The 27,842-nt window shown below is 34.5% G+C and overlaps 1 protein-coding gene across 1 annotated transcript in view; it reads left to right on the top strand.

The window, feature by feature from the left end:
* The first annotated feature begins 521 nt into the window (after positions 1–521).
* The window catches only part of LOC103083163 (ATP-binding cassette sub-family B member 5), a 119,765-nt gene continuing 92,444 nt past the window's right edge, over positions 522–27,842 (top strand). Inside the window, 13 exon segments of the mRNA XM_007466020.1 lie at positions 522–574; positions 2,700–2,754; positions 4,408–4,558; positions 6,880–6,934; positions 14,296–14,487; positions 14,573–14,744; positions 17,401–17,522; positions 17,603–17,713; positions 17,715–17,778; positions 19,116–19,229; positions 19,541–19,651; positions 21,741–21,866; positions 23,158–23,361. Coding sequence (XP_007466082.1) covers positions 522–574; positions 2,700–2,754; positions 4,408–4,558; positions 6,880–6,934; positions 14,296–14,487; positions 14,573–14,744; positions 17,401–17,522; positions 17,603–17,713; positions 17,715–17,778; positions 19,116–19,229; positions 19,541–19,651; positions 21,741–21,866; positions 23,158–23,361 — 1,530 coding nt within the window.

The raw sequence follows: 27,842 nt of genomic DNA on the forward strand, positions 1-27,842 counted from the left end.
AGAGCGGTTAATTCATATATGGTAGAAGCTCTAACTGCCTTATATTTGGTGAACTAAAAACCTTAGTCCTTCAAGCTGCTGGCTAACAGAAACTAATGCATCAGTTTTTTAACAGAGAAAACTAAGCAATAGTTAATTTAAAGATTTTCATCAGTAACAATAAAATCAGGGTCAGAGTAGGAATAAAATCTAACGTTTTGGGAAAACATGCATTGTTCATGCAGTCTGGCTTTCCTCCTTTTATTCCATTTCTAGAATTTTATTAGCTCCAAATCTAAGCCCAGAGTTAAGCAAAGAAGTTATAAATTCATAAAAAACTCTGAGTTGGTGAGTTAGGTAACCGGAAACTTCATTTGGAGTCGGGGGTGGGGGGGGGCGGGCAGGGTGAAATTCAGAAGCATGCTTTTTTAGAAGCTGTTAGGGATGTAAAGAATGCTTTATATCGACTAAGTGATAAAAATTCACATCATCATGATATACTTGTTAATATTTTATTTCAGAAGAGTTACATTGTAAATAAGATGGCAAATTCTGAAAGAGTTGAAGAAATGCAAGAAAATTATCAGAGAAATAGGTAAGCTTTGCCTAAATTCGACAAAAACTGTTCTGCAACTTCAAATATACCTTACCCTTTTCTCAGCTGTAGCAAAAATGTTTATAGTTTTTTTCCAAAAATAGCAGGGCTGTTTGCATTTTGCTGGACTTCAACATAATCAGTGTTATAAGTGCGTTAATAGTAAATTTAGGAAGTGTAATAGCTACAGGATTTACTGATTTAGTATTTACTTCAGATATTTATTCTTCTGAATTTCTTATAGTTTACCAGCATATAGAGAGAAAATACTTGAATATTTATGTTTTAATTCTCCATGAATCCTTCATTCCATGTGGTACATAACAAAATATTGGATTCTGATTATTTTTTCAGTAAATAGGTGTCTATGTGTGTGTTCGTATGTGTGTGATAAAATTTCCTACACCTATAATTAATTTAGAAATTTAAAATGGAAATGATTTTAAATCTTTAATTTCCACTTTTACCATAATAATTGTGTTACATTTTGATGTATAAACTGTAAAACAGTAGTGAACCCCTCTAGATCACTAGTTATTTAATATTCCTGAAGCAAAATTTATCAAAACAAGAAAACTTACTAGGTCTTAAGCTTTAAAATCCACATTTGGGTAGGGAAAAGGGGTTGTAGCCTTTATAATCTTGAAAGAATATTTCTTTGTCATCTATGAATCATCTCAGAGAAAGCTGGCCCAATACATAAGTAAATTATTAACTTCAGATGGAATAAAATTAAGCGACTTGTCATTTATCAAAGCCGCCAGAACAATATGTTATAAAGCTGAAGAAAAGACTTGGAAGTTCATCCTTCTGTGACGTCTCTCTTGGAAAATTTAATCTGATCCCCTCCACCCTTCTTTTAAAGTTTCATAATCTTGTGTGTGTGTGTGTGTGTGTGTGTGTGTGTAATTGACAGATTACAGATTTCTCTGAAATCAATGGACAAAAATTTACATTCTTCATCTGGAACTCCTTGAAATTTGAGCTAAGAAATGAAATTTTCAATGGGGGACAAAATTCTCAGTACATTTGTTTAATGTGTATTTAATAGAACTTCTTTCATTTAAACTTCTCAGTTGCTCTTGAGTAATTTGTTACAGAGGGTTTGAAAATTCTAATCTACCACCTCATACCCATTAGGAAGGTTACTATTAAAAAAATAGTAATGATAAAATAAAACAGAAAATATGAAGTGTTGTTGAGGATATAGAGAAATTGGAACACTTGTGCAGGGTTGGTGGGAATGTAAAATGATGCAGCTACTATGGAAAACAGTATGGTGATTCCTCAAGAAATTAAAAATAGAATTACCACATGATCCAGCTTTTCTACTCTTGGATACAAAAGTATTGAAAACAAGGACTTAGAGAGATATTTGTATACCCATATTCATAGCAGCGTTATTCACAATAGCCAAAAAGTAGAAGAAACCTAAGTGTTCATTGCTGGTGAATGAAGAAAAAATGTGTGGGATATATATATATATACACACACAATGGAATAGTATTCAGCCTTAAAAAGGAGGAAAATTCTGACATGTGCTACAACATGGATAAAACTTGAAGACATTATGCTAAGCGAGATAAGCCCTTCAGAAAAAAACAAAATACTGTATGATTCCACTAAAATGAAGCACCTATAGAAGTCAGATTCCTAGAGACAGAAAGTACAATGGTGATTGCCAGTGGCTATGGGGGAGGAGTTATTTAATGGGTATAGAGTTTCAGTTTGGCAAGATGAGAGTTCTATGGGTGGGTGATGGTGATGGTAGCACAACTGTGTGATTGTACTTAATACCACTGAACTACACACTTAAAAATAGTTAAGATGGTAAGTTCTATGTAATGTGTCTTTTATCACAATAAAAAAAAATTTCTACTACAGATGTGTGTCTTCAGTTGTTACCTAAATAATGTAGAGGCAACCAGTGATGACGTAAACTTTCCCAGTGATTATACTAAAAATCTTTGTACTGTCTATCATTAAGTTTGCTTTTAAAATGTCAGTGTTGATATAAACTGGTTACCAACCAGTGAAATTTGACACTTCAACACAATTTTAATTAGAAAATTTTGCAAATTATATTCACATCGTAATCTTTCCATTGTAAACATTTGTTTCCCAGAAAACTGCAAGAACTGCCCAAAGTAAGACAGCAAGTTGTTGGACCTATTGAGATAGTAAGTGAAATTAGTTAGAAAGTATGTCTATGTATCAGAAAATTTTAGATAATTGTCAGGAGTGCATAGAATGATTGTTTTTGTTTGATAATTTACATCTATTTGGGGAAAGGGGGAATTTTAAGAAAAGAATTCATTAAACTATTATTTCCAATAGGAAAAATATCAATATATATAAATAACCCATAAGTTCCACTATAAGAGATAAGAAAAATAACACAATATCCATACAATGATCCAATTTTGCCCAAAAAAGCATGTATATGTGTGTATGTGTGTGCAGGCAAGTTTGTGTGTGTGCTGCATAAATGTTATCAGAGGTTATTTCTCAGTAGTGGGGAATTATGAGTGACTCTTGCTATTGTATGTTTATATTTCAGTATTTTCCAATGATAATACATTGAAATGAGTTGCTTTTATTATTTTTAAAATGTTATAAATCCTTTTAAAATAAAAAACAATTACGTAAATATTTTATAAATCCTATGCATCAAAAAGTGTGGCAGCACAATTCTTTGGGACTATGTTCAAGGAACAGTTTCAGACGTGTTCCTAAAACATCACCTCCACCGACCCTAATATCTATGTCAGCCTGGTTGTCATTGTCATTAGAAATACATAGGCAGCAGTGCCTGTTTTTTCAAAAGTCAAAAATTTTAAAACTTGGAAAGTAGCAGAACATGACAAGCTTTATCAAGGAGATAACACACTATTCTAGGGGAAGGTGGAGGAGCAGATACCTTCTTATTGTCTGTAGTACTGAGTACAATGCTATGGCAGTTACTCCATAAATATTTATTAGCTATTGCATGAGTGAATGGAAAAACATGAAATTTTCTCAATATCCATTCATAAAATATGTACTAAGTTCCTTTTGCTGCTATTCAAATCTAATTTTATTTCAATACCTTATATGTTTTATCTTGACCTCTCTCAGTAAGATAAATAATCCACTTTTTCAAGTTTTGTTCATGTTTTGGTTTTGGAATACTGGCTGTAGGGACCCATTATAGCATAGAATACAAAGCGTTCACTATTTGACTTTCAGGCATTCCTTTCTCATTCCAAACAGCCTTAAAATTATCATAGACCCTTACTTAAAGGATAGATGTTGTCCTGGATACAAAAAATTTGAGGAATTTAAAATAAGAATGAAAAATATGATTCATTACATTTGGTGAACTAATTTTTACTAGATAGTTACTGTTCTCTGCACTTAGTTGTGTCATTGATGTTACGTTGATACACCTAGGGAACTGAAAATTTGAAGATCAACTTTCATAAGGCAAGATATTTCATTAAGCCAAGATAGTCATTACAGACTTTTCAAATATCATAATTTATTTCAGAATCAACCAAATGGAAGGAAGTTTCTGATTTATATGCCCATCTGACCTGACTTGTGTCACAGATCTACAATTTGTACTGATTTTTCTACCTTATTTTTCAATAGTTTCTCCAAAGTACACTGTAAATCCTTAAGATCAGGGGCTTTTTTTACTTTATATATAAATACTTATCCATGATTTTATACATTTATTTGGCCTCTTAATTTGTAAAATAACATTTACTTGATGGCAAAAACTGTAGGTTGGTTTTTGGTGTTTGTTTTTAACAGCTGTCATGCTACCATGTTTTATTTGTTTTCCTCAGTTTCACTTTGCTGATGGACTGGACATCACGCTCATGATCCTAGGATTACTAGCATCACTAGTAAATGGGGCCTGTCTTCCTGTAATGTCACTGATTTTAGGAGAAATGAGTGACAGCCTTATCAGTGGATGTCTAGTCAAAACCGACACAAGTGAGTACAATATTTACTTTTCTATATTGCTAGGGACTCAAAAGCATTAAATAAAACAAACATTAAACTCATAATACAGATTATCTTCTTGTCAAACAATATCTATATAATACTTAAGTCATTTATTCTTCTGTATTGTCAGGGACCAAAGAACCAAAATCTGTATTTGTCAAAATTCTTCAAAGAAACAGAACCAATACAATGTGTGTGTTTGTGTGTGTGTGTGTGTGTGTGTGCGCGCGTGTGTGTGTGTGCGCTTATGTAGAGAGAGAGAGAGATTTTAAGAAATTGGTTCACACAATTATGGAAGCCGGCAAGTCCAAAATCTGTAAGGTGAGTCAGCAGGCTGGAGACGATCTGTGCCTTATTTGACTTTTTTTTTTTCGCGGTACGCGGGCATCTCACTGTTGTGGCCTCTCCCGTTGCGAAGCACAGGCTCCGGACGTGCAGGCTCAGCGTCCATGGCTCACGGGCCCAGCGCTCCTTGGCATGTGGGATCTTCCCGGACCGGGGCACAAACCCGTGTCCCCTGCATCGGCAGGCGGACTCTCAACCCCTGCGCCACCAGGGAAGCCCCCTATTTGACTTTAAATACTAATTCATACCCTCTTATTTTCCAGCCAAAGCCTAATTTTTCAAATGCCCTAGTCTTGTTTAAGTGAATAAATCCATAGCTTCCATCTTCCATGTGTCTGCCTGTCTACACAGTTATTAATTTTTTGATATTTTAATGATAGAAGGTAAAGATGCCACTTTGTTAAACAAATGGAACTGTCAATTCATTGAGCAGATATTTATTGATTGCCAAATATGTCTCTCTCTCTCTCTCTCTCTCCCTCTCTCTCTCTCTCTCTCTCTCTCTCTCTCTCTCTCTGTGAATGAGTGAGTGAAGAAAGGGAAGGAGGGAGGGAGGGAAGGAGGGCAGGAGGGAGAAAGAATAAACCTAGCAACCTAAGGAAGTCTGTTTAGGAGTACTCCTTTGGTTAGGTCTGCTCTATAATTGATTGCTTTGTTTTAGATAGAATAGTCAATACATACTTGACTGATATTACTGAATTTTAATTTTGTTTTTGGTTAAGCCTTCTCCATGTTTCTCGAGTTTCATTGTGTGTTTTTTCAAATGTAATGAACACATAAAGAAGTTGATAAAGATTTAGATAAATGTATGGATATTATTGGTATAACATATTATTAAAGAGAAGTGGAGATATTAAGGCATGTCATCAACCTTCTAGCATTTGTTTTCTAAAGAATAATAGAGGAAGATTTTTTTGCTCCTACCATGGAAAATATGAATAGTAACTATCATATTGATCAGAGCCCATTTTTATGCCAGCACCAAACTTTTGCACATTCTATGTCTATTAATATAATCTCCAAAATGACATTATGCCATTTTTATGTGACTGTAGGAACCACTTTTAGAAACAATATGTATTCTCTTTATTAACTCAGTTAAATTTCATTAAAACTTTCTACTGAGTTTTAATACTTCTATGTCAATTCTGATATTTGTAATAAGCTGCTTTAAAAATGCTTCCTACCACAATTCCAAAAATGGAATAAAGGAAAAATGATTGCACATAAATAAAGATCATAGACATCATCATATGTGATGATACTGTAGTCATGTAAGATACGAAGAGCATGTTGTTTGCAGTTTATTATAGCCATTTAAGAAAGAAAATTATGATAGCTGATATCAACCACTGTTTTGTGCTTCTGGTAAAATTACAACCTTGGTATACTAATTAATGTATGATGTAGTTTTTGCTAGAATATAAAGAAAAGTTTACATGGCAAACTGGTAAACCAAGGATTATTTAAATACCATTTTAAGATGTTGCTATCCTTGTTATACCCAACAAATTTCGATGAGCTTCTTTTAAATTTTTCTTATGACTCCTACCTCTACAACTTTCATTTGTGTTCTTGGACTTTCTAAATTACTCCCTGGAGTATCTCAAACTGAATTCTAAATGCATAATTTTGACAGGAAAGGAAAATTCTGTTACTATTACTTACATACCTGTTACCTGAAATCAGAGATGTCCTAAAGAATTCTTTCCACGTATGAGCTACATGGTTAATATTTCCTTATAATTTTTCATGTTGCATATGTGCTTTTTGAGACTAGAGAGAACAATATCAAATTTTAGGTTAAAGAATAGAAAATAAGATGATCATTAACCAGTGTGTAGTCATTAAGTCCATTTTCTTGAGAAGGGACTATATTTGGTTTGGAGGGCTATGTATAAAAGACATCATGGCCAATTATAAATTTATTAATTTCCTCTATAATTTAAAAAACTTTTTTACAGCAAATTATCGGAACTGTACTCAGTCTCAAGAGAAGGTGAATGAAGATATGACTGTGTAAGTCCAAATGAAATGTTAATATCATATTCATTGCATGCTGCTTTATTCAATATTTATAAGGAAGAAAACTGAAATGTTTGTCTGATCATTAATATTGCATATAAATGAGTAAAGCAAACATGTCCTCTTCTTTCGTTTGGTATAGAAAATATAATTACACAATTATAATTGTGTAACTATAATTTTTTCTCCTACTTGAAAGGTATATAAGTTCATATGCTTTCAGTTTTGACAAAATTGTCATCAATAGAAATGTTGTTTTGGGATTTGCATTTTTATATAAATTTTGTTTCCTAGAACTGAAGGTACATAACCTAGAGGTTAAATGACTTTTTCCTTTAAAAAATTTTTTTCTTACAAAACTTACAGAAAAATGCCACTTCTGTAAACTTTAAAAGCCAAGAAGATGTATGCAACAAATAGTGAAATAAAAAAATAAATAAAAAGAGTAAAGTTTTATTCAGGCTAATTTTGGAGATTAATTATTCAGACTATTATAGTAAAGTTGTATTCAGACTAAAAATTGTAAAGTCTGAAATAGATAATTTATAGGGACATTTTGTTTTTGTAGGCTCGTATATTAAGCAATATGCTTTCCTCTGTTACATGTGTTGAGTTTGTTAGAGAAATGCAAACTTACTGAGTATATTCGCTGGATTTCAGTAGTGTCTCACTGAAACTAACAGAGTCTTATCAGACCTAAGTGATTTTTTAATCTTTTCCCCCAAAAATGAAGCCTCCATCCTACACAACCGCAAGAGACATCCATCACATTGTAGTGACACCCTCTGGGCCATAATTCTTGACCTTCCACACTGTTAGCCACAGCCTCATGTGACTACTTAATCTTCAATTAATTAAAATTAGATAAAATTTAAAATTCAGTTTCTCGTTCTCAGTCACTTGCCAAGTGCTCAAGTCACATATGGCTGGCTGCCATATTTTACAGCACAAATATGGAACATTTTCTTCATCACAGAGCATTCTATTGGACAGTGCTGCTCTGGACTACAGTGTGAATAATGCTGCCTCAAGTTGTGCTTTGCTGTAGTCTCAACTTTCTTTGAGGGAAAGTTTCTATTTTTTAGCACTTTTTACATAAAGTTTATTTATGTTGCATCTTTTAAAAATTCCTGATTTGGATCCAGGAACTGCCTTCTACTGAATTCTAGTCTTACGATATTAAAGCAGGGTTCTGATGTTACAGTCATTAAATATGAGTTTCTTACAAAACAAGTTTGGAACTTTTAAAAATAGGGGCATCTATCTTAAAAACAGGTAATAAAAGGGAGAATAATGTATGTCTATGTAATCTATGTATGGTTATTAAGAGATTACTAAACTTATAAGGAAACATTATTAACATTTATAATGTTGTATTTGTTATGCTGTTGTTTCTCAAACCAGTGTACTGTTTTGAAAATATTTGAAGTATATGGTGAAGAAGGGTTCCATAGTCAAAATGGTTCAGAAAACACTGTATATGACAGCCTCCTTGGATACACTTAGGACAGATAAGCATACTTAAGGCTTAATTTAATCAAAGTTTTCCAAACCTGTTTGACTATGGAAACTAAACATCCTGCTGAGCTAATGTTTTGATGAGCACATTTCTGGGAAACCTTATTTTATATAACTTTTTTGGTGGGGATAAGATAATACCTCTTACATCTATAATAATCAAGAACTGAAAATTTTTATTTTACTTATTTTCCAAAGACAATGACTCATGGTTTTATGTAATTTTAATGTTTTAATGTTGTCTGTGCCTTTGTCTTACTTATCAATTATTCTGAAAATAAGATTCCTCCTTTGCAATCAATCCCTATTTCCACCCCCAGCCCCAAGCAACTTATCTGCTATCTTTAAAGCTTTGCATTTTTTAGATATTGCATGTGCTTGGAAACATACATGTAGGGTTTTGCACCTGGCTTCTTTTATTAAGTGTAATGATTTCGAGGTTCATCCATGTTATGATGTGTATCAGTAATTTATTCCTTTTTATTGCTTAATAGTAATCCATTGCAAGGATATATCATATTTTGTTTATCTGTTCACCAGATGATGGACTTCTGGAGTGTTTCTATTTCTTTGCTATTTAAAAATAATGAATCTATGAGCACTGATATATAAATCTTTGTGTGGACATACGTTTTTATTTCTCTTGGGTAGATACCTAGGAGTAGAATTGCTGGGTCATATGGTAAGTTTATGTTTACCTTTTAAGAAACTGCCAAACTGTTTTCCGAAGTGGATATATCATTTTACTTTCCCACCACAATGTGTAAGTATTCCAGTTTCTCCACATCTTCACCAACGCTTGTTATTGTCTTTTTTTATTATAGCCATTGTGTAGGTATGATGTGGTATCATATTGTGACTTTAATTTGCATTTCCCTAATGAGCATTTTTTAATTTACTTTTTAAGCATTAATATATTTCTTTGGTGAAGCGCATATTCAGATATTTTGCCTATTTTATTGTGTTTGTCTTAATGTTGAATTCTGAAAGTTCTTTATAAATTCTAGATACAAGTTCTTTGTCAGGTATATGATTGGCATATATTTTCTCCTAATGTGTGGCTAGTCTTTTCATTTTCTTAAAGATTTCTTTTGAAACAGAAAAGTTTTAAATTTTGATTAGGTACAGTTTACCAGGTTTTTCTTTTATGGATTTTCCTTTTGGATTTAAGAATTCTTTGCATAGGATCGTGAAGATTCTCTTCTACATTTTCTTCTAGAAATTTCAACATTTTAGACACTTAGGTCTATGATCCATTTTGAGTTCATTTTTGTGACTGTTGTGAGGTAAGGGCCTCACTTCTTCTTTGCACTTCTTTTTTTCATTTGTCCCAAGATGGTTTCTTGAAAAACCTATTTTTTCTACATTGAATTGCCTTGGCACCTTTGCTAAAAATCACATGCCCATAAATGTAAGGGCTAGCTTCTGTTCTCTCATTTTTGTTGCATTTATTAACAGTCTATCCTTATGCGGGTATCACACTGCCTTGAGTACTATAGTTTTAGAATTTAAATAAATAAATAAATAAATTTTTAAAAATCAGGAAATGAAAGTCCCCCAACTTCAATCTTCTTTTTAGACATTTCATTTCCACATATATTTCTCCACATATTTTGGGATTACTCTTCAAATTCTGCAAAATAGCCTGCTGGGATTTTGACAGGGATTAATTGAATCTATAGATTAATTTGGGCAGATTGTCATCTTAAAAACATTGAGGCTTCCAATTCATTTATTCAGATCTTCCTTAATTTCTGCCAACAATATTTTGTAGTTTTCAGTGTACAAGTCTTTATTTTTTCCTTTGCATTTGATCTTTTAACCCAGTTTTCTCTTACAATATTGCAAACATTTTCCCCACAACATTAAAAAAAGTTCAGTAAGATTTCTATTAAACCTATAGTGTTCTATGCTGTCCTTGAACAGTCCCTCTTATTAGAAAACAGTCAATTATTGTTATTGTAATAATTATGTTCTATTAAAGTCATCATGAACACTGAATGAGCAAATACTGAACCATTGCTTCCTGGTTTCTGTGAACCTCCAGTCACATTTTCATCAACCGATTATCATTGAACTCACGGTCAACAACACTATAACTCGTATCTGAACGATGCTTAACTAACACATGTATTTTCATGTGCCATAGGGCACATCACAGCTTCCTTGGACTTAGGAACACTAGACAGCACTTCAGCATGCTTCTTGAGAGTCGTTTTAAACAGTGAAAAAACATCAACAAAAGGCACAAAAATTAGAAAAACTTGCCACTACCTAGATCACAAAAATGACACTTGTTTACAGTATGAGGGCACAAACAAAAAAGCAGAGTGTTGCCTTGTTCAGCCTGAGCTGGGAGTACCTGTGTTGGGTGACTCAAAATTTTTGCCACTCTACACATGTCCATAAATAACAATGGAAACAACAAAAATTGATTTTTGGATTACAAATAAATTTCATTGAGCAGGCACATTTGCCAACACAGAATCTGGGAATAATGAGACTCAAGTGTATGGTCCTCTGTGCTTTTCTTGGTACTTTACTCTCCTGGATTTCCAACTACCTCACTGGCCACTTCTCAGCTTTCTTTACTGGCTCTTTGCCTTCATCTTAAACTCTACCATGTTTGGAGAGTCCCTGAGCTCAGTCCTTTGTCCTCTTTTTTATCTATACTTTATTCTGTGTCACTGTGGATGATCTCAGCCAATACTTTGTTTTAATTGCCACCTATAAGCTGGTGACTTTCAAATTTCCATCTCCAGCCTATACCCCGCTCCAGCACTTCAGTCTCTCATTTTCAACTTCTTACTTGATAACCACTTTGATGTTTAATATGCATGTCAGACTTATGTCTAAATCAAAACACTTGATATCTCCTGCAAATCTGTCCCTGTCTCAGTCTCCCACATCTGTAAATGGCACCCCATTCACTTAGTTGCCGAAAACAAAATCTAAGGAGTTATCCTTACTTTCTTCCCTTCCTGCATTCCTCACATCCATTACATTGGCAATTCTTGTTTGTTGTTGTATTTCCGAAATATATCTAGAATTTGTCTACTTCTTTGCAATCAGCTTCTACCATCTACATCCAAGCCTCCATCCTTCTCACCTTGACCACTGCAATAACCTCCTAAGTAAACTGTCTGTTTTGCTTTGTTGTAACCTCCATCCATTCTCCACAGAGGACCCAGACTAATATTTTTAAAAGTTGAATAGATAAGAACATTCTACGCTCAAATGGTCTTCTGTTTCTCTTGGAAGAAAACCTGTACAATGCACCATAGCTAAGAGCCCTATGATATGCCAAATTCTCCAGCCTCATAATTTCATAACTCTTTGGACTTCTTTTCTTCTGGGCATGCTAAGCTCTTTCCTGCCTCTGACCTTATTACTTGCTGTTCTCTGTCCCTGGAATGCTCTTCTTCTTGCTTTTTTATGGCTGGCTCCATTTCTCCTTTTGGATCCCAGCCATAATATGATTTCCTCAAAGAAATTTTTCTTAATCACTCTTTTTATCTTCACTAGCTCTCCCAACTCACCTTTACCCACCAGTTATTCCATGACCTATCACCCTGTTTGCTTTCCATATAAAACAACCTGAAATTCTTTTTCTTTGTGTGTTGTCTGTCTCCTCCCACAGGAATGTAAACTTTTCATGAATAGGGACTTCTTATCTTGCTCTTGACTGTATTTATTTCTAGAACTTCATACTAGTGGGCACCCAGTATAGGTTTATTAAATGATTACATTTATTTTTCTTTTTAACTGAAGTAACATTGGTTTATAACATTATATAAGTTTCATTATAATTATAATGAAACATTATAATTCAATTTCTGTATATAGTACAGCATACTCACCACCAAAAGTTTAGCTTCCATTCATCACCACACAGTTGACCCCCTTCACCCATTTCACCCTCTTCCCATTCCCTTCCCCTCTGGTAATCACTACTCTGTTCTCTGTATCTATGTGTTAGTTTTTTGTTTTGCTTTGTTTGTTCATTTATTTTGCTTTTAAAAATATTCCACATATGAGTGAAATCATGCAGTATTTGTCTATCTCCATCTGACTTATTTCACTTAGCATAATATCCTCAAGGTCCATCCATGTTGCTGCAGATGGAAAGATTTTTTCTTTTTTCTGGCTGAGTAGTATTCCACTGTGTGTGTGTGTGTGTGTGTGTGTGTGTGTGTGTGTACCACATCTTCTTTAGCCATTCATCCATCAGTGGGCACTTAGATAGTTTTCATATCTTGGCTATTTTAAATAATGCTGTAATGAATGTAGAGGTGCATATATCTTTTCAAATTAGTGGTTTTGACTTCTTCAGATAAATACCCAGATTGGAATAGCTGGATCATATGATAGTTCTATTCTTAGTTTTTTGAGGAATCTCCATACTGTTTTCCATAGTGGTTTCACCAATTTAAATTCCCACCAGCAGTGCACAAGGGTTCCCTTTTCTCCACATCCTCGCCAACACTTGTTATTTCTTGTCTTTGTATAATAGCCATTCTGATGGAAGTGAGGTGGTATCTCATTGTGGTTTTGATTTACATTTCCCTGATGACTAGTGATGTTGAACATCTTTTCATGTGTCTCTTGGCCATCTGTATGCATTCTCTGGAAAAATGTCTACTCAGATCCTCTGCCTATTTTTTAGTTGCGTTGTTTGTTTTTTGTTGTTGATTTTTATGAATTCTTTATATATTTTCGATGTTAACCCTTTATTGGATATATGACTTGCAGATATCTTCTTCCATTAGGCAGGTCATCTTTTCATTTTGTTGATAATTTCCTTTGTTGTGCAAAACTTTTTAGTTTGGTGTAGTCCCATTTGTTTATTTGAAAGGTTGTCTGATTCTAAGAATTTATCCATTTCTTCTAGGTTGTCCAATTTGTTGGCAAATAGCTGTTCGTTATATTCTCTTATAATCCTTTGTATTTCTGTGGTATCTTGTGATTTCTCCTCTTTTGTTTCTGATTTTGTTTATCTGAGCCTTCTCTTTTTTCTTAGTGAGTCTAGCTAAAGGTCTGTCAATTTTGTTTATCTTTTCAAAGACCCAGCTCTTAGTTTCATTGATCTTTTCCATTGTCTTTTTAGTCTCCATTTTATTTATTTCTGCTCTGATTTTTATTATTTCCTTCCTTCTACTGACTTTGGGCTTCATTTGTTTTCTTTTTCTAGTTCCTTTAGGTGTTAAGCTAGATTGTTTATTTGAGATTTTTCTTGTTTATAGGCCTACTTCCCCTTAGTACCACTTAGTATCACATTTGCTGCATCCCATAGATTTTGGTATGAAATGACTACTTTCTTATCTGGCCTACTACTGGTAGCTATTTAGAATGTTTTCAGTTTTATGTATTATAATTAATGCTATAATGAACAATCATTTAGATTAATCTTTGTACGTATTTCCTTAGGGTAAATTCCTTAAGTTGAATTTTGGATTTTAAGTATATGTATTTAAAGAGTTTTATAAAATGCTTTTGACTACTATCATTTCTTTACCCTCCTTTTCCACATACAGCTATCATAATTACATCAATGTAACATTTTCAAATGAAAGTATTAAAAATATGGACAGAAGCTATAAGTAGCGAATATGTTTTGAAATGCTAATCTTTGCTAATAATATAAGAGAGACATACTCTAAATGTCTTACAAGGGTAACCTAGATTCCTACATCAGCATGGTGGTTTATTTTTAGTTATCTTATAGGCTTTAGCCCAAATTCTCTTAATCAAATATTATGACAGATTTCATTTTTTTGGTAACAAGGGAAAAAAGCTGTGCTCAGTCTCACTAAAATTTCCAATAATCTTTTTTTCAGATTGATCCTGTATTATGTTGGAATAGGAGTTACTGCCTTGGTTTTTGCCTACATACAGATTTCCTTTGGGGTTACGACTGCAGCTCGACAGACCAAGAGAATTTGAAAACAGTTTTTTCATTCAATTTTATCTCAGGACATCAGCTGGTTTGACAGTTGTGACATCGGTGAACTTAATACTCGCATGACTGAGGAAGAGGATGGATATGCATTTTATCAACTTTGTTCTCATATATGATGTATAAATGAATTAACTGCATTTATTTTCTTGTTTCAGTGACATCAACAAAATCAATGATGGTATTGGAGACAAGATTGCTCTGTTGTTTCAAAACATGTCTACTTTTTCTGTTGGCCTGGCGATTGGTTTGGTGAAGGGCTGGAAACTCACCTTGGTGACTCTGTCCACATCACCTCTTATAATTGCTTCAGCAGCCATGTTTTCTACGGTAGGCAAGATGACTAATGTAGTGTTAACTGGAAACAGGAATGTGAACTAGATATTTTACTGAGTTTGTATAAAAAAGAAGGCATTTCTATTTTTTTTCCTGTGTCCCAAAATAGGAAGGAATATTAACTACCTTTCTATCTTCAAGTTATTTGGCTACAGTGAGGTTTGGTTTTAATACATTACTAACATTTTAAAACATTCCAATTCATTTAGAACCTAATGCAGTTTCAAATAATAGCATGGATAAAGCTTTATGCTGTTATACATTGAATGCTGGGAAAGCCTTGTGTTGTCTAAATTCCCAGATAAATGTGTTTCAGTTCATTTCACTAGAACAGAATGAGACAATCCTAAAACAGTAAACACCTGAGCTATTATGTGACTATTTTATGTCAGCCATTTCAAGTTTATATTTTTATAAGTCTCTGAGTTAACATTTAAAATGTCTGCTAATGTATATTTTTATGTAGTAAGTAAATCTGTTTTAATTTTTTAAAACAAACTTTGTATGTACATTTAAATTATATTTTTAGCACTGTTATACTGTATCAATCTTAATCTCTTTACAAGATATTAATCTATTTACAGCCTGGTTTTGAAACCAATGCTCTTTGTGCAAGGCAATATATATATATCTCTGCCAATATAGTTCTACCAATGTGTATACCCATTTCCTAGATTGGAGGCACAGTGTATTCTTAAGAGATGGAGTTTTGTTTTGTTTTGGGGTTTTTTTGGAGATTAAAAATTTTCAAAGCCAGTTGTTCTTTATGGAAGTCAAAGCCATAAAATTCTCTGAGTTTATTTGCTAGCAACATACAAATTCAACCAAACAAGAATTTTCAGCAACAAAAATATTCTGTGTTTGAATAATTCCTTCACAATAGACTTGGGTGTATAGACAGCAGATCTTTATTTAGTGTGACTTCTAGTGCTGACCTTGTAACCCTTGTCAAAATCTTCATCCCCAGCTTATTTGAAATGAGGACCCCTCAGTAGGAAGATTACCCACAGTATGTTACTAAAATCAGAGCCTTAACTGCCCAAGAAGTGAAGTGGACAATGAGTTTTAAAAGAACAGCAGTGGGGAAACTAAGGTCTGCTATTGTTGTTAACTAATTGCAAGTAGGAAGCAAGTAAAGTCAAAATTATCTAAATGACTAAAGAAGCCAGGCTGGGTGGTTTCTAGCATCCTTCAGTTCAATTTAATTGGGCAAACACATATTGAATACTGGCTATGTACAAGGTTTTGTGCTATGTGCAGCTTCCCTTCCAGTGATAGCTGTCTTTATCAAGTGAATTCAGTAAATAATGAGTATTACTCAGTTTATACTACCTTCTGCTTTAACAAACATCTGTGCATGTCTTACATAAAATTAGTTCCAGTTATGTGGAATGTATTTTGAAAATGGATAGATTTGTTATATGAGCAAGCTGTAGTTACAGACTCACAACTCTGAAGACAATTTCCTTTCTTCCTTTCATTGAACTCTTATACTAATTACTAAATTAAATCCTTTACCAATTAAAGGAATAGTAAATGGGGTGTATAATAAAGAAAAAGTCACATTCTGTATTAAAATTTTTGATAAATCTGGTAAACCTGACTAATATCACCAAGAATGATAGTCTCCTCTCTCTCTCTATCTCCCTCTCTCTCTCTCTCTCTCTCTCTCTAAAATCTCACATTTTACTATGTGGCGATACAGCGTTTACTAGGCAGGCTGCATTATGTAGTACTAGTTTCAGGAGTCATATTCCTCTTCCTGCCACAACTCTGTGACTCATACTCTCTGGAAGTCTTGTTTTTTACATAATAACAAATCAAATCAAGTCACATCAGGCACACTGATTTCCAGGGTGCACATAAGAAGAACTGTGGCCCTAATATCCTTCTCTAAATCAAATTTTTTCCAAATTGTATTAATATAGATACTCATTTTCTAAGCTTTTAAAAGCACAGAGAAAAAACAGTGAAGTTCTATTAGAAGGAAAAATAGAGATTTAAACTCTAGGTTATGTTAAGCTAAGCTTGTTCACTACGGTGAGACTTTAAAAAGTCAATACCCATGACCATTGGTTTCCTCATTTGCAAACTGATGGGGTTAGAATAAGTGATAAGTACCTTTTCAATAGTAAAATTTTGTTATTCTAGATTCTACCTGAATTGAATTCTCTGCGCCTTGTTACTACCCCAGGTTATTCTTTTTTTTTTTTTCTTTTTTTCTGATAATCAATCACACTTTAATTTTTTACTGGGGTATAATTTAAAATGTTGTGTTAGTCTCAGGTGTAAAGCAACATGAATCTGTTACACATATACATATATCCACTCTTTTTTAGCTTCTTTTCCCATGTACGCCATTACAGAGTATTGAGTAGTGTTCCCTGTGCTATACAGCAGGTCCTCATTAGTTATCTATTTTATATATAGTAGTGTGTATGTGTCATTCCCAATCTTCCAATTTATACCTCCCCTCCCCTCCCCTTCCCCCTTGGTAACCATAAGTTTATTTTTTATCTGTAACTCTACTTCTGTTTTGTAGATAAGTTCATTTGTTGCCTTTTTTTAGATTCCACATATATGTGATATCATATGATATTTGTCTATCCCAGGTTATTCTTTGGTTAACTGTGGTCTTTGTTTATTACAGATAGTTATCTCATTGTCCAGTAAGGAATTAAATGCTTATTCCAAAGCTGGGGCTGTAGCAGAAGTCTTGTCATCAATCTGAAGAGTCATAGCCTTTGGGGCCCAGGAAAAAGAAATTCAAAGGTCTGTTTCTTTAATTATGATAATATCTGCTTGGTTTTATTTTCCCCCAAGGCTATTATATTGTGTTTTGTCTTTTTAAGGTATACACAGAATCTAAAAGGTGCGAAGAATGTTGGCATGAAAAAAGCTATAGCTTCGAAACTCTCTCTTGGTGCTGTGTACTTCTTTATGAATGGAACCTACGGACTTGCTTTGGTATGGAACCTCCTTGATTCTTAGTGGAGAACCTGATTATACCATTGGAACTCTTCTTGCTGTAAGTCTTATTTGAGAACAAAGGTAACTGGCCTGGATAATCTTTTCTTACCTAGAATTTATTAAAAATTTCTCTTTGAATGACTGAATGTTTGAAGATGAGTGTTTTTAATAAACGAATATTTGTTTCCTTCAAATGATTTGTATACACCTTTAAATTATAGTTATACATTGGCAGGATTTACTTATCCTGCATGCTTAGTGTCTTCTAAAAGCATGATGTTTTTAAAAGAATCGTAATTGAATTCTCCACTGGGAGACAGAGTTGTCTTAATCCAGAAGTCAAAAAGACCAGCCTCTAGTGAGACTGCTTCCTTTCCATCTTGCTGAGATAAGAGAGCGCTCTACATTCACCTTGCTAAATGTTTTCTTCTGGAAATATTCAGTAGATTGGAATCTCCTGCTCTTCCTCTGTCCTTTCAGCATACAATAATGTTAAAAACAGACTATACACAGCTCTGTCCAACATCAATTTAGAGTTTTTTAAACCCTTAATGGTTATACGTTAAATTGTAATTTTTTCAGTTATGCTCCCAAGTTTCAATAATAAACAGATCAGCTCAGGATTAAGAACCGTTTGTCTTGCTGAACTAAATTGATCTGGTCTGTATACTTTAGTTCTCATTTGGCCTTCCCATTGTATGTAGATTTCTTTTCTGTCAACTAAAGTCATCTTTTGAACTTGAGACTTCCATTTTTAAGTCTTTAAGCTATTCATTTATTTCTGATAAATGAAACGAGCATGAGGAATTTTTAGCACATTTTTCCTCCTCAATTTATGTGTGACTATAGGTGTATGACTTGCTAAGCTTTAGCTTCCTCATCTATAAGACAGGGAAAATAGCACTTAGCCTGTGGGGTTCTTTGCTTATTTGACTTTTGGCAGAGATGTGTCTGTCTGAAAATGAACAGGTGTCCGCTAATATAAGAATTCAGAAAAGTTTGGGAAAAAATAGTACAGCATCTCTAAGACAATGAAATCTATAATATCCTTTTCTTTAAAGTTAAGGAGTTAACCAGCATGCAGGGAAGTACAGCTCACCTCCTTACCCACCCAGGTTCATGTATGTTCAGCACTCCTCAGTAAGCAGATTTTTCTGCTCAGCTTCCCAATAGGTAATAACGACAAGATTAGGGGACAATTAGAAGTCGTTCAACATTAGGAAAAGGCCAACTGCACTTGGATTAACTAATATTTCCTTTATATTCGGCAGCATCTTCCATTCTTTCCTACCTAATTTCTCTAATATACCTCTGAGTCTCAACCAAGTATACACTTCATTCTGTTGTCCCTCTTATATAACTGTGAAGGATAAATATTATTTTTTGTTCCTGTAGGTTTTTATTAGTGTAATCCATAGTAGTTATTGCATTGGAGCAGCAGCCCCTAGCTTTGAAACCTTCACTATAGCCAGAGGAGCCGCCTTTAATATTTTCCACATTATTGATAAGGTAAGACTCCTAACTGCCTTGAAAGATAACTATCATTACTGCAAGAAGGAAACCAAAAAACAGGCACTTTCATTTCACTTAAAAAGATGGGCAAAATCCATGTTGCCCAGTTGGCTATGGAAAGACAGATTATTTTAACTCTTCCACAAAGAGATTGTGTTTTATTGAAACCTTCATATCTAACCCAATGCACTTCTAAAGCAGAAAGGAGAACACTGTAAAAGAAAACCCATCTTTAAGCTACTTTTAGGATATAGAGCGTGTCAGCCTAGTTTCTCTAAGATTTATGATGTCCTCTTTGTTTTTCCAAGAAAACTGCTAAAGATAAGTTTTCAACAACAGGCTATAAATTGGAATGCATAGAAGGAAATGTGGAATTTAAAAATGTTTCTTTCAGTTATCCATCAAGACCATCTATCAAAGTAAGTAAAATTTAATTATGGAAATGTACAGTTTTCTAATATTACCTTCCACTGGCTAGGATCTCCTCATATGAGATTGTTTAGGATCACTTTGACCAAGATTTAGCTACTTTGTTTAGAGGCTTGAGGGGAGAGAGAGAGAGACAGAGAGAGACAGAGAAAGAGAGGGAGGGAGGAAGAGAGAGAGGAAGGAAAGAAGGAAGGATAGATTCGTAATGGACAAATAACTCTAGAAGAGCTAGTTACATTTTGCAGCCTCCTCTCTATATTGAACTGACTAAAGCATTTTTGACTTCCTGGAATTCCTTCACTCTGGATTTGGGAGCACAGCAAAAGTGTCTTGGATTGATGTTGCCACCTTCTAGTGGTCCGTGGATGTTTTCCCACTCAGCATAGGTAACTCATTTGAACTTTCTAAAGTTTCTAACCTGGGGGAATTGTGCATATATTGTGTCTTTCCATTATCTCTTTCCTAGGACTTTTACTACACCAGCATTTTTGCCTCAGTTTCTTTCTCTCTCACTTTTACACAGGCACACACACACTCAGCATAAAGTGCATCCTTCTCCCTCTATCATTCAGCCTTTGACAAATTCTTGTAAAAATGTGTCTGTCTCTTCTATTGTCTTCATCCTTTCATCTTATTAGTGTATTTATCTAAAAAGGTAGTTACTGTTAAAGATTGCAAAGAGTACTTCCTAATAAAACACCTGCTTTATAGAAAAAGGATGACATGATTTTAAGTGAAATTGGTAAAATTACTGATGCCATCAACCTTCAATATCTTTTAAAGTGTCCAAATATCTCCTGCATAATTTGCATCAAAAAAATATATACCTACTCCTACTTCCTTATTTTTCTCTAAGTCTTTGATTGAAATTCTTTTTTTCAAAGCTCTTTATTTTTTAAAATTTTTGTTACTTAATTACCATTATTGGAATAGTGTTGTCTTCTATCATTTTTCTTAACATAAATAGAGCATTTTAATTCCATTTTGCAACTACATTGGGGTTGGCTTCCTGAAGACTTAAGCACCGATTCTGTCGTTACATTGAATGGGTTTTAAACAAGTATTTTTTAAATGAACACTTGAAACATAGGCTTTTTTATTAAATTGAAAAATAAATAATTACCCCCCCCAAAAAAGTCCACCCACTTTAAATAAACAAACCACAGATTCTTCCAAAGAAAGAACAGATGCGAATTCTACAGTAAAAGTGCAGGTGGGAGAGGAGGTACTCTCACTGGGGGTCCCTGATTTGTCACCTCCTTTAGAGCATTTTTCTTTGCTTGGCCCTTTGAAGGTTTTACATTTGGTTTGTTTACAGAGTCTCTTTCTTTACAAATGAGGAGATCAAAGTGAAAGAATCCAAGCGGATATTCCCATGTTTTGGGAAAATGTAAGCAAAGATAGGTGAGAGTTTCTCAACAGGATTACTGTTGTCATTTTGGGAAGGTAATTTTTTGTGAGGTTTCTCTCATACTGCAGGTCCCTTGGATACTAAATGCTGGTAACAACCCTCAGTTATTGAGAAAATTGTAAAAGTACTCCCCCTAAGTTGAAATGTCCCTGTGAGATCCACCCCTAGAAAAAGAGGTTTTTTAGTGGTGAAATCCTATTCGTGGGAGTCGCTAAGAAGTCTGCCAATTGTTTTAGTTTGGAGTCTGTTTTGCAACAATGTTACATATATTCTAAGAAAGAACTTCCTTAAATAGCTCACAGGGATATCTGGCAAGATTTCATTCAACTGTTGCAAGTTAGAAGATATAACTTTCACTAACTTGGTAGTCATGAAATTCACATAAATTATTTTGGTTGAAAATATGAAAAAACGGTTCCTGTGGCTAGTTAATAATCTTTAATTACTCAATTTAGATCTCCTCTTTATATAGAGAGATGATTAGCGTTTTTCTCCAAAATTTTGTAGGTTATTATATACACACATGAAACAAACGTAATAAGATCTAAATTTGTTTTTAAGTGCCAGAGAATTTTTTCCTGTTTATAATTATACATTACATTTCTGAAGATAGATATTAATATTCTTATCCTAGTTTTATGGAATATTTTCCCCATACTTTCCAATAGATTCTGAAAGGTCTGAATCTCAGAATTAAGTCTGGAGAGACAGTAGCCTTGGTTGGCCTCAACAGCAGTGGGAAGAGTACAGCAGTCCAACTTTTGCAGAGGTTATATGATCCTGATGACGACTTTGTAAGTGCACCTAGCAAGATCACACGCAGTCCACACGACAAGATTTGGAAATTCCACCTATTACAGAGAGCTTACAGCTGTGTCAACTTTTAATTTTTAACAGTGGAACTGGGAGAGAAACCATATTGTTTTCTTTCCTGCATATTCATTCATTCAACAAATATTTATTGAGCACCTACAAAGTGCCAGACATTCTTCTAGGTGCTGGGAATACATTGGTGAACAAAGCATAAAAACGTCTCTTCCCTCATCAAGTTTACATTCTAATAAGTAGAGACAGACAATAAATAAAATAAGTAAATTATATAATATGTTAGAAGATAATAAATGCTATAGAGAAAAATAAAATATTAATTTGTAGTACACAGAACTTATCAAGAATTTCAGTTTCTCAAAACATCCCAAAAGAATAATATCTGTAGAAAATATACTGTCTCATTTTTTTCTGTCATCCACATGTTGCACTTAACTTTCTCACCCTTGTAAACAGCATAGAGAACAAGACTATGATAGTCACAAAAGCATAATTCTTAATGCTTCTATTCAGTTTTTCAACTGTTATTTTTAAAAGAAAATCTACTCTTCTAAAACTTAAATTTGATTTCTTAAGTCTTCATTTGGAGTTTACTAGACTCATGTATCCATGCTAATATTGAATAAATAAATTACTGGATTAGCATTCCTTACATAAAGCAGTTGCATAGAATATCCATGCCCAGGCAGAATACCAGTTGGTGTGAAATACCAGAGTTATAATTATCAAACCTTGGCTTCTGTCATTGGAATATGTTGGGATAATAGGTAATGGTACTATCTATGGAGAAGACAATGTTCATTTAATATTATTTATAGCAGTAAATAGAATGCACTTTTACCTTTTGCAGAGGAGTGGGCTGTTGAAGGGAAGGAAGGATGTTTCCTAGAAAAAAAGTGCAAAGGTCACATCAGTCTTAAAATAACAAAACTTCAGTTTTTTACATGTGTTTACATGATAATATTTGTGGCTCCTAGAGTATATATCCTCATAATACCTAATCTGTGGATCGTAGAGTAAAGATATTCAGGTAGTTTGGCCAAATTTTAAGTCATTTTTTTTTAGGTTTTATTAATTCCCAACTACCAGAAAAAGTCTATTGGCATTATACATGCTATAAATATTTTATCAAAATATAGTCAGTCATTGTTTCCTGAAATAACCTGCTTCTCAGCTGATGTTCTGCAGTAGTAAAAAGGACTCTAACCCAATGCAGTGAAAGGCATCAAAACGTGATTCATTCCTTTGGATTCACAGATCACGGTGGATGGTAACGACATCAGAACTTTAAATGTGCAGCATTATCGAGAACATTTTGGAGTGGTCAGCCAAGAGCCTGTTTTGTTTGGGACCACCATTAATAACAATATTAGATACGGGCGAGATGGCGTGACTGATGAAGACATTGAGAAAGCAGCAAAGGAAGCAAATGCTTATGATTTTATAATGGAGTTCCCCATGGTAAGTACACTATGTAGCCTATATCCTTAGCTTAAGTGTAAAGCACTGAAATATTCCAAAATAAGTTAAATAACAATAACATCTACAGAGTAGGGGGAGTGTGATTAAGTTTTGCATTGTCCTAGGTGACACATCTGAAAATGAGAGAGCGTGGTAACAACCAAAAGAAGAAATACATCCTTGAAAGTTCCAATTTTTAATCTGTTTAGTTCTTACTGGTTCTCACTGCAAATGGAAAAGAAAAAAATAAGGGATATGTTAAAATATAACAAAGAAATATGAAGCAAAATCATCGGTGAAAGCTGAGGGATATCATGTATCTGCAAAAATGTTGGTTTGCAACACCATCTTGTGGCTAAGTGTGGGAATGTCACACACAGTGCTCAGATCGGTTCTGTGATAAGGCAAAGGAAAAATACCATTGACTTTATAAGTACATGGAGCTAATATTGGACAAGACATGTGAAATGATAGTTGGAAAGAGATACAGTAAACTATAATTTTGGGTATTCGGACATATAGGATCCTAATGGCTATTTAAAATTGATAGAGAGCTCTAAAAATATTTCTATTTCTCAAAGTATTTGTTCATCAGCATCCTCTGAAATTGTTGTAGGGAGAACCTCGTGAAATATGAAAGGATGAGATTTGAAATTAAAAACACAAATAAAATTCCAACATCCCAGAAGGCAACCATAACAAAAAAAGTTTGTTTTAATGGATATATTTTACAAACTACACTCCATAGGTCATAATAATTTTGTTCTCTTTTGTTTATTTCATAAAAACTTATGTTTGCCATTCATTACCACCTATCCCCATTATTTAGAGTCATAATTAGGACAGAAAACATTAAAGGCTTGAGGTCATTCTTTGCTGTGTGGTTTGGGAAAACAAAGACTTCCTTTCTTTGACCTTTTGACATTTTCAGTGACTTCCTTTCCTCAAAACACCAACGATCTTCAGTTTCCCACCTGGAATTAGAAAGTTTTCTGGTACCTCTTAAGTCATTCCTTATAAGTTATGACTTGCTTTTACTAAAAGTCCAATATTTACACAAAGATGTCACTTGCTATAAATCTAATAGTAAATCCTAAAGACATAATCCAAAGAACAAATTAAAAATGCTGGGTTATTATGATAGAAACTAAATTCCACAGCCATGGTTAACCAGGGAAATAAGAATAAGCATAATAATAAATAAAAGTTACAGAAGTGGTTAATTCGTATAGGTGAAAATTTAGGGAAAGCTATACTCAGAAATAAATACCATTACTCCTTCTATGATATACACATATTTTTGAATTAATATATTAGGATTAACTGATACTTGCTAGCCTTTTCCCATAAACAGCCATAAAACTGGCCAAAATATGTGAGACATAGGACAATTGTTTCCAAGCACTGGATAAGAGGTATCACAAAACTGTGATTCCTGAGAGAAAGGAAACTCTTTAAGAAAGTCCATGAATTTTCAGCACGCTTCCTGGGAACAAATTTCTGACCATATCTCTGTAAAATGGAAACCAGAGAGAACATGGCAGTCCCACTGAGCTAAAAGGCAGAGGTAGAATCTCAGGGCAGCTTAAGTAACTGGAGAGGCAAAATGAGAGAGCTGTGGACATGAGGTAGGGGGCAGAAGTCCATGTAGACATCCCTTGGGAATCCTTCTCTGAGGATAAGCTTACCTGTGGCTTACCACAGAGCAGCTGCTACAAAGCCGAGAGTAGAGCCGAGATAGTAGAAGTCAAGCAGTATAGTGGAGATGTTGAAAACACAACCCAGCCAGAGTGGAGAGGTCACATTAACACCATTTTTAATACCTCAGGCATATAGCTGAGACACCAAAAACAGTCACACCTTAGGGGTAAAGACCACACCTCAGAGTAAGGCTGACTCTAGACCTGCTCTAACAAATCCTAAAACCAAGCCATGACAAGATCCCTAAAGGAGATAGAACTTGGATGTTGGGTCCTGCCAAGTTTTGAGACTTTCTATAGATTAACCCCAACAAAGCATAAAACCAAGATTACATAGTTCAAGATGATCAGTCAATATTTGAATTGCCTATGAGGATAAAAATCAACATTTTCTTAAGAAAACAGAATTCAGAGTCTCTTCAACATTCATGCACAGAATTCAGTATATATTCTACAATACCTAGATGTGCAAAGAAACAGGAAACTATGATCCATAGGCAAGAAAAACAACAACTAAATGTTTATGCACTTAAGAAAAACTTCAAAATGCAAGAAGAAAAACTGGTACATGTGAAAGGAGAAAGAGACATATCCACATTTTTAGCTGAAGGCTTTAGTACTTGATAGAACAAGCAGGCAAAACATCACTAAGGATATAGATGACCTGAACAATACTATCAACCAACTAGATCTAACTGATATTTATAGAACACTCCACCCAATAACAGCAGAAAACATTTCTCTCAAGTGCACATGGACTGTTCACTGAGCTAAACAATATTCTTGTTTTGTTTTTAACATCTTTATTGGAGTATAATTGCTTTACAATGGTGTGTTCGTTTCTGCTTTATAACAAAGTGAATCAAGTGTACATATACATATATCCCCATATCTCCTCCCTCTTGAGTCTCCTTCCCACTCGTCTAGGTGGACACAAAGCACGGAGCTGATCTCCCTGTGCTATGTGGCTGCTTCCCACTAGCTATCGATTTTACCATTGGGAGAAAAAACTTATAATTTCAAAGGAAACATGTAAAGTATGTTCTTCTGCCACAACAGAATTAAAATGTAGAAATCAATAACAGAAATATATCTGGAAAATCCACAAATATTTGAAAATTAAAGAACCTACTTCTACATAACCTATGGCTCAAAGAGGAAGTTTCAAGGAAAATTAAAAACTATTTTGAAGTAAATGAAAATGCAAGATATCAGTATTTGTGGAATACAGTTGATCCTTGAACAACATGAGCTTGAACTGTATGTGTTCACTTATACATGGATTCCTTTTTCAATAAATACATACTGTAGTACTACACGACCCACAGCTGGTTGAATTCAAGGATGTGGACACAGAGGACCGACTGTAAAGTTATACTTGGTTTTTAACTGCACGGGGGTTGGTGCCCCTAATACCTACATTGTTCAAGCGTCAATGTACAGTTAAAGCACTACTTTAAGAGAAACTTACAGCATTATGTGCTTACTTTAGAAAAGAAAAAGATCTAAAATCTGTAAACTAAGTTTCCACCTTGAGAAACTAGAGTAAGAAGAGCAAATCAAACCCAAAGCAAGTACAAGAGAAATAATAAAGACTAGAGCAGAAATCAGTGAAATCAAAACCAGAAAAACATTAGAAACAGTCATTGAAACCAAAAGCTGTTTCCATAAAAGATCAATAAAATCAGTAAAACTGTAGGAAGCCTGATAAAGAAACAAAAAAGAGAAGAGAAATTACCAATATCGGGGATCAAAGAAGGTACATCACTATTAATCCCAAAGATATTAAAAGGTTAATACAGGAATACTATGAACAAAAATATGCCTATAAATTTGCTAACTTAGATGAAGTTCTTTTCCTTGAAAGACACAAACTCACTCAAAGAGAAGTAGATAGATAACTTTAGTAAGACCTATAACTATGAAAAAAATGAACTAGATCTCTAAATAGTAGCAACAACTACCAATAAAATTAAAAGTGGCATTCACAATAGCAACAAAAAATATGAAGTAGAATAATGAAAGATCTGTAAATCTTCTATGTAAAAAAGGTAGAACATTGCTGAGAGAAATTAAATACCTAAATAGAGAGGAGCTTCAAGATGCCAGAAGAGTAAGATGCAGAGAGCACCTTCCTCTCCACAAATACATCAGAAATACGTCTACATGTGGAACAGCTCCTACAGAACACCTACTGAATGTTGGCAGAAGACCTCAGACTTCCCAAAAGGCAAGAAACTCCCCAAATACCTAGGTAGGGCAAAAGAAAAAACAGACAAAAAAATAGGGACAGGACCTGCACGAGTGGGAGGGAGCTGAGAAGGAGGAAAGGTTTCCACACACTAGGAAGCCCCTTCACGGGCGGAGACTGTGGGTGGCGGAGGGGGGAAGCTTCGGAGCCACAGAAGAGAGCACATTAATAGGGGTGTGGAGGGCAAAGCGGAAAGATTCCCGCACAGAGGACCAGTGCCGACCAGCACTCACCAGCCTGAGAGGCTTGTCTGCTCACCCACAGGGGTGGGTGGGGGCTGGGAGCTGAGGCTCGGGCTTCGGTCGGATCCCAGGGAGAGGACTGGTGGTGTGAACACAGCCTGAAGGGGCTAGTGCAAGACGGCTGGCCGGGGGGGTGGGGGGAGTCTGGGAGAAAGTCTGAAGCTGCCGAAGAGGCAAGAGACTTGTTCTTGCCTCTTTGTTTCCGGGTGCGCAAGGAGAGGGGATTCAGAGCGCCGCTTAAAGGAGCTCCAGAGATGGGCGCGAGCCGCGGCTATCAGCGCGGACCCC

Source organism: Lipotes vexillifer, unplaced genomic scaffold (genome assembly GCF_000442215.2).
Source record: "Lipotes vexillifer unplaced genomic scaffold, Lipotes_vexillifer_v1.1 scaffold608, whole genome shotgun sequence".
NCBI classification, from domain to species: domain Eukaryota; kingdom Metazoa; phylum Chordata; class Mammalia; order Artiodactyla; family Lipotidae; genus Lipotes; species Lipotes vexillifer.